Source organism: Acinonyx jubatus, chromosome A3 (genome assembly GCF_027475565.1).
Source record: "Acinonyx jubatus isolate Ajub_Pintada_27869175 chromosome A3, VMU_Ajub_asm_v1.0, whole genome shotgun sequence".
Classification (NCBI taxonomy): Eukaryota; Metazoa; Chordata; class Mammalia; order Carnivora; family Felidae; genus Acinonyx; species Acinonyx jubatus.
Genome location: NC_069388.1, coordinates 33,171,937 through 33,186,598, shown reverse-complemented (window position 1 = coordinate 33,186,598; position 14,662 = coordinate 33,171,937). Strand labels below are relative to the sequence as shown.

The following is a 14,662-nucleotide window of genomic DNA, read 5'->3' as shown; positions in this document are numbered from 1 at the left end:
GTGTTTCAATATTTTAACAGGCAAAGTTGTGATTGTCTCTCTGAATGGTCCTTGCAAAATCCCAGGGTGCTCTATCTCATTCAACATAAAACTGTGTTGAAAACCATAGATGTAATTCATCCATAATTGTCTTTTTTTTTATCACAGCATATGATCACAGGTGAATGGGGATCACAGTGGGCAGTAATATATGTTCCAAGGAGCATGAAGCCTTCTAAGTTTTGCTCCTGTTCTCTCCTGGGAGTAATATATAGTCTCAACTCGTAGTATGTCAGCACAGGCTCTGAAATTCTCTCTGCATCCAGCATTTTCTCCTAAAGTAAAATCACCAAATATTTATTAAATGCCTACAGCTGGAAACATTGGTAACTTAGAAGTTTAAAGGTCCTGATTCTCAAAATTTCAGCCCCATATGATTTAATCATTGAAAAATAAACATTGAGCACCAATAGCTTCAGGAACCATTAGTATCAAAGCAGTAGACTCAGGAAATAGATGGCATGAACTAGCTTTGCTTTTCTCTGGACATACCCACCCAAGGGGACTAGACAAAAGGTTTGTGAAGGTCAACACCTCTTGCAAGTTTGATAGCTTAACGATTTTAATGGTCTTTGTGGAGTGTCTGTAGATATTTCTTATGAATTCAAGATCTTTTTGAGGATTCTTGATCTTTATTGACAGAGGAGCTGCTCACCAACATGATGCCTTTGTATACACTACAAAAAGGTGTCCTATCATTTGATGGTCCTCTTAGCTGAACCCCTTTGTGTAGCTACACTCTGTACTGTAGTATGTGGCAGGCCCTACACCCTGGTTTCCATTTCCATGCCTTCCCAGAGCTGTTGGCATGGTAGCATCCTTCAGGGATATGGCAAACCTACTCCCTTTGGGGATGATGGCTCTGAAGAATTGGGAGAACGCATTTAACTATGCTTGATACCAGAGAGTCTTTTGGGCATCTAAGAATTCTATCTAGAAAGATCATTGCCCTGCAGAAGTAGTCAGACATGCTGGGTCCTCATCCCACTCAGCTCTCCATTTCTGTGCCATCTTAGAGCACATCCTCTTCAGGGCATATTTTCTCTGTGATAAATTGATGGTTAGGGGATTCTGACCCAGTCAGCGTTCCCTGGTGTTCCTTCCAAACAGCAGTAGATGACCTGGAGCTATTTTCCATATTTATAAATCTTAATGAAAATCAGACAATGGTCTAGATGCGCATATGTGTTATTACTTAATAAGATGTGGGTTGTGACAATATTTTGCAAGTCATGAGCCTCTTGAGAGCAATTCTCAAGGCACACTTGGAGGGAACAAATTAGCTGCCCACAGACAAGATAATCTCCAGTTTAGGTCTTCTTTATCTGAACTCTCACCTGAACCACAGGAACGCAGCACCTACCATAGGAAAAGTAACATTTGTGCAGAACAAAATCCATTTTATTACCGTGTGGACTTAGAATTTTACTACCAAATGATAATGCTACTACTTAAATTTCAAAGTGTGGTACAGGGGACTGGCAGCATCAGCACCTTTGGGAACTGGTTGGAAAGGCAAATTCTCAGGCCCCATCTCAGACCTACTGAACTAGAAATTCTGGGGGAATGTTTGCACACTATGTTTTCACAAACACTGAAGGGAGATTTGAAAATGCACGGAAGCATTTTAGCTTCTCAAAGTCGTATCTTAAACAGCACATCACTTGATCTCAACATCACCCAAGGAGTGTCACTTGGACAACTACTTTTACTGCCATTTGATATATGTCAGGCACACAGATAAGTTGAATGACCCAGGGTCATATGATTAGTTTACATATGGTTAGAGACATATTGTCTCTTGCCATGTTTGGTATTTGGCATACAAACATTGTATCAGTTTCTCCTCCACTAAAGATGACCCCAATTCTACTGCCTTTTACCCTTTTTTCGGTGAAAAGCTTATCCCCCATGTTCTTCCCAGTTCTCTAAGACTATTGGTTAGGTGAATCTATCTAATTTATTACTTATTTTTCACTTTCACTGTGCTCATTTCTTGATATCTTGCTCAAAAGGTTGTGAGGGAGCTGCTATGTACTTGGGATGTCCAGCATACATATTTTATAATATTAAAAAGTACAACATAAACGGGAGAATGCACCCTTAACAAAATGTTTGAAGATAAAAGTTAAAAAGTTAAAAACGAAGAAAATAATTAAACTCTCCAACCTCTCATTAACAATTAGTTTGTTTAGGTTTATAAACCAATAATCACACTGGTACAAATGTGGAATTATATGTGTCATTTTGTAGACTTTTCAAAAATATATCTTGAAATTCTTTCTGTATCCACAAATAATATTATTCTTTTATAACTGTAATAGAAACAGAATATATACATAGAAAGAGAGGCAAAGGTAGGGGGATTTATTTGTGGACCCTGGCAAGTCTAAAACCTAAAGGGTAAGCTGTCAGGTTGGAGACCTAGAGAAGAATTCATGTTGCAGTTTGGGTCTGAAGGCAGTCTGCTAACAGAATCCTCAGGGAAAGCCTTCAATTGATTGGATGATCCCTATTCACCTTATGGAGAGTAATCTACCTTACTTAAAATCTACCTATTTGAACGTTAGTCTCCTTAAAACATACCTTCACACCAACAACCAGATGTATTTGAGCAAATTCTGGAAACCATCACTTAGCCAAGTTGACACACAAAATTAAACACCACAAACATATTGCCTTTAATGGGTGTGTACCTTTCATTTTATATATGTCCTGCAGTGTATCCAATCCCCTAAGGTTGGAGATTCAGGTTGTTCCAAATTTTTTCATCCCTACCCATAGTACATCTTTGGCTATTTGACTCATTTTTCTCTTCAAGATCAATTCGGAGTGTAGAAAGGAAAGCATATTTCTAATTATTTAAAGAACTGACTTCTTATTGCCAAATTGCTCTTGTAGATGTTTCTACCCCCTTGAGCCACAGCCTGAAGGCTTTGGAGTGAGGAAGCATGCTGGGCTTGCCTTTATCTTCTTTCTTCCTCAGCCTGCAGGTCACTGGGAACCGGGATGATGCTGAGTTCCTGGTCCACTTCCTCAATTGAAGAAGTGGCAGAGGCCAGTCCTGAGGCACTCTGCTGGCTGCAACTGTACATCTACAAGGACCGTGAGGTCACCAAGCAGCTAGTGCAGCGGGCAGAACAAAGGGGCTACAAGGCCATATTTCTGACAGTGGACACTCCTTACCTCGGGAACCGCTTTGACGATGTGCGTAATAGGTTCAAGCTGCCACCTCAACTCAGGTAACCATGGGTCTCTGATCACCTCGGCTCCTGAACTGATCTTCTAATTCTCTTCATTTTTGTCATGTACCAGCTCCAAAGGTTTTTTCCCATGTCTATTAAGATAAAAAGAAAGATTTTCCCGTGTCTATTAAGACTAAATAGCTAAAAGAATGGAGACAAAAGAAACCACATGTTTGATTCCCTATCTCCTCCTCTATTCAGCAATGTTCCTCTTTCATTGTGGTTCATCAATGGGTCAAGATTCATTCATTCATTCACTCACTCACTCATCTAGGCAAAACCAATTTATCTAGTAATCTAAAATTAAACTGTGATGGTTTTATCAGGTCATTTAGCCTGTCTGTTAGCAAGGAATTGTCCTTTTCCCTATAATATTTTAAGACTAGATTTATATTGTGTCAAAGCTAGGAACTCCTGGAGTTTATTGAGAAAGAACCCTCATCTCTTTAACCTGGAGGCCTTTTTTCCCCTTTGTTTTTTTCCTTACCCTAGTTCCTGCCAAAATCTGCTCTTAGGTTTTTCATATCAATATGTGACTGATAGCTTTTAGGGATAAAGCTATCTGAAAAGGAATCAAAATATTCATTTTAATGGAGGACATTTTGATGATGGGATTTCAAGGCATCCATCCATCAGAGTATGTGAAAAGATAAAGGATTCCTTCCCAGGATCCTAGACCTCATTTTACAATGGGCCATTGCTTACTCTGTCTGTATATGAAGTGAACACTTCTAAAAGATCCAAATCCAAAAGATTCTAAATCAAATCAGCATTCCATATAAGGACAAGAACATTGTTAAAAGGTAGGAATTCCATATATGGTATAGAGTAACATGTATCTCAACCACCACGTAAGTCCATGTATAGTCTTATCTGAGTGTCACAGAACTATTATGTAGCTCTGCTGTGTCTATATCTATTTGAGTATAAACTACCATGCATAAAATTTTGCCATCATTGAATGATATGTAAATTAACTGTGTGGTGCTATCTCTGTGTTACTTCTAGGCAGATTTAGGATATTGTCTGTGTATGTGGTACCTTCAATAACCCAATGACAGAAAGAGAAAGTACTCTCCTTGACAGAGCTGTCAATAAACCTGTTCCGTGTATCCCAGACACTGGGTTACCCAAACACTCTGTCTTTCTAAGAGAACAGAAACAAAAACAAAAGTCCTGACATATTCCCACTTCTTGCCAAATCCATCAGAAGTAGATGGCTTCAAATTTCCCTAATATGAAATCTGTATTCACCTTACTTCTCTATTTTGATTACCTTATTTATTAGACTTTCTAAAATAATTAGTTTCCCGCTATTCAGGCTTCTGACAGGAAACATTCTATGTTATTTTCCCTTTGGCCATTTGAAAGAGAATTTGGTATTCCTTTTTCTCCTCCCCTCACAACGACTACTACTGACAACAACAATAATAAATAATACATTAGGGTGTTATACACCCTACTGTATACACTTGTTAATTAATTCTGGCTGATATCGCTTGCTTCTTCGGTGCCAGGGCCATTCTGTCAGGAGCAGGAGGGTTGATTTGCTTTCTCCCCCTTGTCCTTTGCTCCTGGGCTCCTGCCCAGATGACTAGAAGGACCAAGAGACAAAGGCCCTTTTCAGCTGTCCATGTGCTCAGGAGTGGCCCAGCTTGTCACATCTCCCATCTGAAGATGATCAAATAATGAGCAACACATCCAGGTTACAGGGAACACAGGAAACACCCCACAGCCTGGTGCCCTGGACCCCTGGAGTGCACACTGGCCTTGTTTGTTCTCCTGGGCTTCGGGGCAGGCCAGCGCTCTCTGGTCCGCTCCTCAGCAGCTCACATTCAGCAGTCGAAGGCAGAGCGCACTAATGGGAGGCCCAGGCTTCCGCCTGAGGCCACATACAACCAAAAAGCTCATCTGTTACAGCCTGATATGAAATCAGGTTTTTTTCCGCAACTGACCTGACTCATAGAAGGTGAAGCCGGGCTTTTCAGAAGTGAGGTTTGGCAGGCGGGGGAGGCAGGAAATCCAGAGAAGAATGAGTCTGTAAAGCAGTGGCTCCTTCCAGCCCTAGCTACTTCCTCTGCTGGGGAGGAGAGGGGAAGGGTAAACAGGGTGGGGGAGGATCCCAACTCTTGGCATCTGAGACCAGCCAGAGTTCAGGAGTTTGGTAGTCTCTGCTTGGTCTATATGCAAAACACATGTATGTGTGTATTATGAATGGCATGGAGCTTCCTGAAACTGAGGGAGAATAAGGGGAAGTCTCATCTGCTCTTGGAAGAAACAAAGAATGGGGCCAGTTCACTAGATTGATTGCTCAGGCTTTGAGGCAGGGGCCTTTTCCTCTCTCTACCCCCTGGAGATGGTTCATTTACCCTGAGTAAAGATTTGGCTCTTTAGTGCAGCACCAAGGCAGTTGAAAGAAAAGAAAAGAAATTTCCAGCCATTGACTAAGATCAAGGTAAATCATGACACCTATTCTTTTGGTGATTTGATTATAGCCCTATAGCCCTAAAAGGACTTATTAATCACACCAGCCAGAACATATCACAGGGAAGAAGATCAGATTGCCACTATCTTCCCAGGTCTGTCCTGATAAAAGTGGCCTGCAGGGCTTCCCAGGAGCAGGACCCCCTTATCTCTTTTCCCTTATCACCTGGCACCCTCACCTCCATTCACTCTTCCCAGCTGTATGGGCTTGCCTACTGTTCTTTCAACATGCCAGGCTTGCTGGTTGGTGCCTTACAGCCTCAGAAATGACTCCTCTCTCCACCTTATATGTCTTTCCTCAAATCCATGCACAACTAACTTCCTCACTTCTTTTACACTTTGACATCATGGATGGATCTACATGTCTTTCTAGTGGAAAACCCAAATAAAAACAAACAGTAGAAATCAGAATGGAGATACAGTACGTTTGGGAATCCTGGGTGGGATTAAGGGGAGAGAAAGATTTGCAAAGGAGAACTTGATACAGGGCCAACAGCCTCTAAATTCTTTGGTTAGGAAAATATTCAAAATGTAACTGTGTTAAACAAAATAATAACCTCCCAAAGACATTCATGTCCTAATCCCTGGAACCTGTGAATATGTTAAGTTACATGGCAAAATGGATTTTGCGCTTGTGATTAAGTTAAGGACCTTGAGATGGGAAGATTATCCTAGATTATTCCAGTAGGCTTAATGTAATTAAAAGTGTCCTTAGGGAAGCAGGAGTGTCAAAAGTCAGAGGAGATATGATGATAGAAGCAGAAATTGGAAGGGTATCATCAGAAGTCAGGGCATGTAGGTGTTTACAAGCTGGAAAAGGAAAGGAAAAGATTTTTCTCTAGGGCCTCTGGAAGGAAAACAGCCTTATCAACACCTTGAGTTTAGTCCAGTGAGATACATGTTGGACTTCTGACCTCCATAAATGTAGTATAATAAGTCTGTGTTATTTTAAAATCCTCGTCTGTGTCATTTTAAAGGTTTGCAGTCATTTGCTATAGCGGCAACAAGAAACAAATACAATAACAATGCTCTGATGATTTCCTCTACCAGGTACCTTCTCAGCGAGGCCAAGTCTGATTATGATATCTAAACTTTCAGTTAAACCTCTACCAGCTCACATCCCTCTTATTCTGCTTTACCTTTTTTTAAAATTTTACATAGCTCTTATGTTCTAACATACTCCATAAATTACTTACCGATTACGTTTGTTGTTTGTTTTCTGTCTCCCCTTGCTAGAATGTCAACCCTATGTGGCCAGGTATTTTTGGTTGTCTTACCTACCAGTATCTCCTAAACATCTAAAACATATAGCAGGTGCTCAGTAAGTAATGTTGAATCCATCAATGAAAATGTACTAGATTACATGAGATTTACCCAATGAAACATGGCTACTAAGACATTGAACAAGAATTTGAGCTCAAACTTAAAATCCATGCCCTGAACATTTCTTCTAACTGCCCAGAACAATGAGGAAGAAATTAGCAGGGTTATGTTCTCAATATAAATGTTTTCCTAACCAGCATTAAAAGCTAGTGGCCTATGCACAAATTTCTATATGTATTATGAATCTCTCTCCCTTTCATATTGTGTAGATATCATGGGCTCTACTGGTTATTGTTTTATATTTTGTTTCCCACCATGGAGACACAAAGCTTTGTCTTTAATGTCACACCATCAGTACTTACAGTAAATAATATTCTCAGGCATTCAAGGCACAATGAGTTTCTTACAAAGCCAGTTCTTTCCTTTGCTTTTGGGTCATTTAAACAGGGTGGAATTTGGAGAATTAGGTTCCAAGTAATTGTGTTATTACTTTGACGTTGCTCCTCTCCTTCCTTGAGAAATGGAACACTTTGGTTATCAGCAGCCACTTTAAGTGTTTCTTGTGTATATGTCATAATTCAAATAAAAATAGTATTCACGGAGGTTTCCTTCAGAAGCACTGGTAAAACACTCCATCGTGGGTCTCTGTCAAGATATCTGAAAACTTTTTCTTGGCTTCTGGCTTTGAACAACGTTTTAGAGTAACAACAAGGCTTCATTGTGCACTGAAATTTCTGTAAGGCAACATTCATTCAAGTGTTGATCTGCATTTCACCATCCAAGAATAACAACAGTTATTTATATAATTTTATCCATGTTTCTGTTTTTTCCTATCCATTTCACCCTTCCACCCAGCCTCTGCTGAAACACTGTAGCTTGTTTGGGATGGGGGTGGGGTGCTATGCAGAGTATATATACATACAGATGTTTTTCTTCTTTTCCCCCCTGGTCTTGCTGTGGAACAGACAGACCTAACCTTTTTCTTATTAACAATATTATTTAAAAGTTCGGAATTTGATATCACTTAATACCATTTCTAAGTAATATTCTGGAATAGGTCTTCATAATAAGGGTATGTTTATAGACCAAAAGCTTAGCTTAATTCAAATGAAGATGAGCACAGAATACCAAAGGATGTGATAAAATGTACAACCCTAAATGGTTTGATAAAAAGAAATGCCTAGCTAGGTATTTCAGCTAAAATCCAAACCAAATCTCAACAAATAGATGGGTACCAGTAAGACTCTCATGAAGTTGAAATTTTCTATGATCCTTAATGGTCAACTGAGTCAATGGTCTATAGGACAAGCTGTTCAATCCTTATTGAGAAAATGTCGCCAATGGCTTGAATAGAGTTAGGTGGGGTATGAATGTTCATGTCCTTATGAGAATGTATGCCACTTGAGCCACACAAGGAGCTATTTTAGCTGAAAGTATACTAAAAACATTAAGCCTAGTTTGTATTAAAAGAAGTCTTATGATTCTTTTGAAAAAATTAAAAATAGTGTGCCTATGTACTTTTAGGTTTATATAAAAATTGTTAGAGTCATTGCTCCAAAATCCTTTATATGTTCAATGGCAGAACTAGCAGAAAGAAAGAAAGTGTTATGACTAAGCCAGAGAATAATATACAGCTGTATTTTATCCAAATTGGAGATTGACTAGCAAGGTAATTTATAATGTGCAGAAAAACAAGGTGAATCCGGGTCACTGTCATCATTCAAAGATACCCTTTAGGAGAGATGAAGTTTGCAATTGGATTTGGGTCTGTAGGCAGCTAAGTCACAGGGGGTGATGCCATTGTATATCCAGATGGTCATCTACCCAGTTAGTGATCAAAGGTACAGGCAGAAAAAACTTTGTCTCTGGTTTAGGGAACTGCCAAACTGTAGTCAGGATATCAGGATATTAAGCCAAGAGAAAAGACTTCAGGTATAGAATGAGCCAGTAGCAGAGTCTTACAAGTATGTCAGAGAAATCCTGGTCTAAATTGGTTCAATAAAATTAGACACAGGGAGAGGCAGCAACTCAGTGAGGTTGTGTGTCAATTTGGGTTCCCCTAGGAGGAGACTGTGAGCCAGTGATTTAAATGCAAATAGTTTCTTTGGAAGATGAAGTGAATACTGAGTGGGGAAGTGGTGTCAGGGAAAGGAGGCAATGAACAAAGGGCCTGTTACCAAGACAACTCCAACTGCAGGCAACTGAAGCTCAATCCTGATTGGAAATTCTGGGATATGTAGAACCTATCTCACGCTTAGCCTGCTTAGGGGTGAAGGAGCTGGGGTATTTATATGCCAACATTCCTGACACTTCAGATCTCCTGTGTGTGTGGTTACTAGGGCTTCAGGAGCAGGAGAAAGTCACATGTATTAGATTCTCCAGAGAAGCAAAATCAGTAGGACGGACACACACACACACACACACACACACACACACACATTATGAGGGATCCACTCACATTATTATGGAGTCTGAAAAGTCCCACAATCTGCTGTCTATGAGCTGGAGGCTCATAGACTGGTATACTTCCAGTCCAAACCAGAAGACCTGAGAACCAGGGGAGCCAATGGTGTAAGTCCCAATGTGAATCTAAAGGCCCAAGAATCAGGGGATGATAGTGTAAGTTCTGGTCCAAATCTGAAGGCTTGACAACCAGATGTTTCAACGTCCAAGGGTAGGAGATGATGGATGTTCCAGCTCAAGCACAGAGAACACATTTGTCCTTCTTCCACTTTTTTGTTGTATTCAGGACCTGAACAGATTGGATGATGCCCACCCACATCGATGAGATGAGAGTTATCATCTTTGCTCAGTCTACTGATTTAAGTGCTAATCTCACCCAGAAACATCCACACAGACACACCCAGAAATAACATTTTACCAGCTATCTAGGTATCCTTTAGCCCAATCAAATTGGCACATAAATTAGTGGTCGTACCACAGGCAAAGAAATGAAGATCTTGGTAATTGGAAAGCTCATGCCCTGCCAGGATTGTGTGAAAGATTGCTAAGTTTGAGTCGGTAGGCAGACAGCCTCAGAGGAAACAACTAAATGGAGGGGGAAAAGGCAAGAGCTGAGAACCCACATGCTGGGAAACACTTCCCACCATTCCCTGTGTCCACCATCACCACCAACAACATAATAGGAGGGCAGGAGAAAGAGTCTATAATGTTTGTCACACTTAGTCTGGAATCTTACCTCAAAACATGGGAAATATGCATGCAAGCAACCTATAGATGGTTGAAGAACATCTAATTGATTTGAAAGGCTGACATTTCATTTTTCATTGAATGAGTCTTTGTAAAATTATCTCTAACTCTGGGAAATTCTCATTTTATGTATCTTTATTTCAGAATGAAAAATTTTGAAACCAATGATTTAGCATTTTCTCCAAAGGAAAATTTTGGAGACAACAGTGGACTTGCTACATACGTATCTAAAGCAATAGACCCATCCATCAGCTGGGAGGATATTAAATGGCTGAGGGGGCTGACATCACTGCCAATCGTTGCAAAAGGCATTTTGAGAGGTTTGTGTTTTTCTCATACTGTTCTCATGATTCTTTGTAGATATGATCATGATATTTTTAAGAGAAAATAACCAGGAAAAATTAATGTGGATATCTAAGGAGACATTCCATCTCTCAATTCTCCATATTGATGTTTGTGAGTAAATATTTCCTCATTCTTAGGTAATACACTGAAGACCTTGTCTCTCATGAAGTAAGAAGTTAACTTTTTTTAAAGTGTTGGGTTTCTGTTGCCTTATCTTGGAGCCATCACTAAATCATGGAGCTTGACAAGGTCTAGGCAAAACGTCTTGAGTTCATTGTTTTGGCTAAAAGCTACAACAAGCTGCTTCTAGACCAAGAAGAAACCCAAGGATATTATGACAGCCAGACCTCTTTCAAGAGCCTTTTCTATTTTTCTCTGTTCCTTGCAAGTACCAATGACTAGGACTGATTTTTGAGTGTGGTGAATCCCACATGAAGAATGATTGACTACAACATTAAAATCCTCAAATATCAAGCCATGATTATTAAGAAAACTGCTTCTCCAGTATCCACATGTATTCAAATCCCACAGGGAAGTACCAATGACTTGGATAATTTGGAATATAAGTATAAATGTATTCTCCCACAGAAATGTTTTCCTGCCTTTGAAAACATTTTTTTTTTAGTTAATTATATAGAAAACTGCCAAAACCTTATTATTTAAATGTGAATGTTTAAGTAAGTGGCTCTGAGATGAGATATTCTATTAACTTATCTCAGGGTCAACAACAACTTTTTTTTTTCAACAACTTCTAATCAAAACATTTTCATCAGATTTACTTGAATATGTGAGTCACATGGCCCCTATTTATAAAGCTGTAGACCTGCCCTTGGCTTTATCTATTTAATCTTAAGTGTGCAGAAATAAAGTTAATAAAAGTAAAAGAATGGGTCCAGCAAAGCTTTTAAATAGTGGAAATACATTTGAATCCAGACCTATCTTCATTTGTGCTTTTCAAAAATATTGTTACATTCTTTCCTGTTGATCATTGTACTAGTTCAAAATTTCTGTGGATTCCACTTCAAAGAATAGTTCCTAGTGTTATAGACATCTTTAAACAACAGTTTCACTTACTTAACTGGCATACGTGTTGTCATCCATGATTGTTAGCACTACTTCCTATACCTACATTCAACTGTAGATACTATAGAATATTAACCCAAAGGTTCTGCCCCATTCATTCATGCATCTATTCAGTTACTCACTCACGAAGGCATTCATTTTGTAAATATGCATCATGATTATTGTGTGCTGAAGTTAAAAATGATAGTAATTTGAGGTCTTTGGCCAAGAGGAGAGCCCATTCTTGTAGGAGACAGACATAAAAACAAGAATTTTGGGGCAATAAGATGTTACAAGTGCTGAGATAGAAATCTATGTGGTATTAGGGTGGGGTTTCAAATAGGGCATGGACACTTATAAAAGCAGGTTAGGGAGTTTCATTTTAGAATGACAGATAATGTTTGAGTTTTGCCACAATATCAAAAGACTCAGACTGAAATAATAGCAAAATAAAGCAGTTCTGAGTAACAATTTATAAAACATATTTGAGAACCACTGAGATTCTTAATCAGGGAAGCAACCTCATCAGATTAGTATCTTAGAAAAATCCAGCATTGTTTCATGGACCTGATGGATGGAGGTGGCAAAATTGTGGTGAGGGAGACGCTTAAGAAACTTCTTGCCTGGGCAAGAGATGATTGTGGCTGACCTCAGGAAACTGAGAAGGTGGAATTGAATTAGAAAATTAATGTAGTTCCAAGTATTTAATTCATTCTCATCACAAGTGTGGCCCAGGGCAAAGGGCTTAAAACACAAAGAAGAATGAAGTCTTAGTATAGTCCCATATTTGTCTAATAGAGAACATATATAAGAGTGAGGTTATTTACATTTTAAACAAGCTTTTCAATTTAGGATTCCCAATATATATCATTTTCTCCAACTCTGTCCTCTAGGATATGATGTGTGTCTATTTAATTAGACTTTACTATCATGTGTTATGTTGAAAAATACTCTGGCTTCTAGAACTTCCTTCTGTGGTCATCTTACCTAGGACCACCACCCTCACCGTCACTTCTCTTTTATTCTCATCCATGTGAATCATATCATTTCTTTCCACATATTTCATAATGTTTTACACATAGTAGATAGCCCAAATGTTTATTGGCTAAAATCCTCAGTGAAAACTATGAGTCTATATAATTAGAGAGACCTCAAAAAGGAAGAGAAAGAGAGATGGAGCATTTGGCATTTGAAAGGAAATAGCTTATTTACAAATGTACAGTTTACATTGTCTAGTTTCTCTGTGACTATTTGTTTCATTTATTTAACAAACAAGAATTGTCTCCATGACAACAACTGCATCAAGTAGTGCAAAAGCTCAATCTTGATAGGGGCGGGTGAAGGGGGCAGTTCTGGGAAATCCAATTCTGTTTCACAGATCTTCTTCCAGAAGTCACATGGATAGACTGAGCATCACCCATCCTCTTTCGTTTTCTTTTGATGAAAAAGGTATAGATGATGTTTGCGGGAGCATGAATTCACATATGCTGGAAAGATCTCAGTGAAAATTCCCCCCCTTACCACCATTTTAAGAATTGCATCTTAATGAACGCAAATTGAAGTGCAAGATGTAATCTCTTGCTGTGGTTAAACTCTGCCCTTGGAAAACTTCAACACAAACTCTAAACATGTATTTGAGACAGGATTTGGTCTTCACCAAAACTCATGCTAATAAACAAATGGCTTTATGAGCAAAGGCATAATGCTTTTCAGAGTAGTTTTAAAATTAAAAAAAAAAAATTAAACTCTTCTGTGATATTTCCATAGTGGCTTTTTTGTTTCTCAAAACTGTAACTAGCTCTTTTCCTATACACATTTTTTTACAACACTCTCAAAGCTATTCAGAGTTTCTAGATTGTGCTCAAAACTGCTGCCATGCAACTAGGATTTAGTTACTAAATTCCTATGAGATAGCAGAGTCCTGAGTCAAAAACTCCATGGGCTTGAGGGTAAATCTTGAGTACTTAATTAAATATAAAAATAATATATCAAGAAGATAGCAAACAGTGCTATTCCCCATTGACTATTGCATTTGTCAATCAATTAATGTATTAACTGGCAAATTAACATACGTGGAATGCCATAGCAGTAAACGTTAAGGATTAATGAAAATACCAAAAATTCATGAACTTTTTGCAAAGCCAGAACATTTTCACCCTCCTATTAAGGCAACATTGTTTTTCTCTCTGGATTAAAATAAAATGTGAAACTTTGGACAAGGCTTCATAAGCAGTTAATGAAAGGGGTTCATATCTGGTCATAAATTATTCTTACTTTGCTTCTCCAGATACTCAGGATCTTATCTTCTGAGTAAACCATTCTATCATTTCCCCCTACATTCCCAGCACTGCCTAGAAGAACCTGGAAAACCACTTGAAATGATAGGAGATAACAAACTGTTACTTAAGCAGTGCTTACTTCAAATGAAAGCCTCTTTATAATCATAATCCTGACCAGGATGAAAATTTATTGTTATAAACAAAACTCAATCAGACTTGCCAAAGGCATCCAGCAAACGAATTTTCCTCCACTTACTCATCTGAGTTTATACTTCCTGCACCATCAGATGAAATTAATAGTAACAGTTAATATTTATCTGAGTGCTCAACATGTGTCAGGCACTTTCTAAACACTCATTCAACTACTTTAATTCACAAGCCAATCTTATGTGAATTACTATCCCTATTTTATGACTTAGGAACCCTGATGCACAGAGAGGTTAAGAAGCTTGCCATTTATGTAGCAGGCAAGTAGCAGATCCAAATTCAAATTCAGGTGGTCTAACTACTAACCCTAAGAAGTTAATCATTTTTTTTTCATATTGTATAGGATCGGTTTGCTGATAATATTCAGTTTCTGAGAACATAGGTTGTAACTACATGTATTTTGATTTTTTTTTTTTTACTTTTGATGTTTGGTATCATGCACACAATTAGATAACCAAAGCAAACCTC

At 38.6% G+C, this 14,662-nt stretch overlaps 1 protein-coding gene across 1 annotated transcript in view; it reads left to right on the top strand.

Moving 5' to 3' along the window:
• Positions 1-14,662, top strand: part of HAO1 (hydroxyacid oxidase 1) — a 45,421-nt gene that overhangs the window by 20,184 nt on the left and 10,575 nt on the right. The window contains exons 3-4 of the mRNA XM_015073863.3: positions 3,026-3,281; positions 10,446-10,621. Of these exons, the coding sequence (XP_014929349.1) occupies positions 3,026-3,281; positions 10,446-10,621 (432 nt within the window). The remainder of the gene's footprint in view (positions 1-3,025; positions 3,282-10,445; positions 10,622-14,662) is intronic.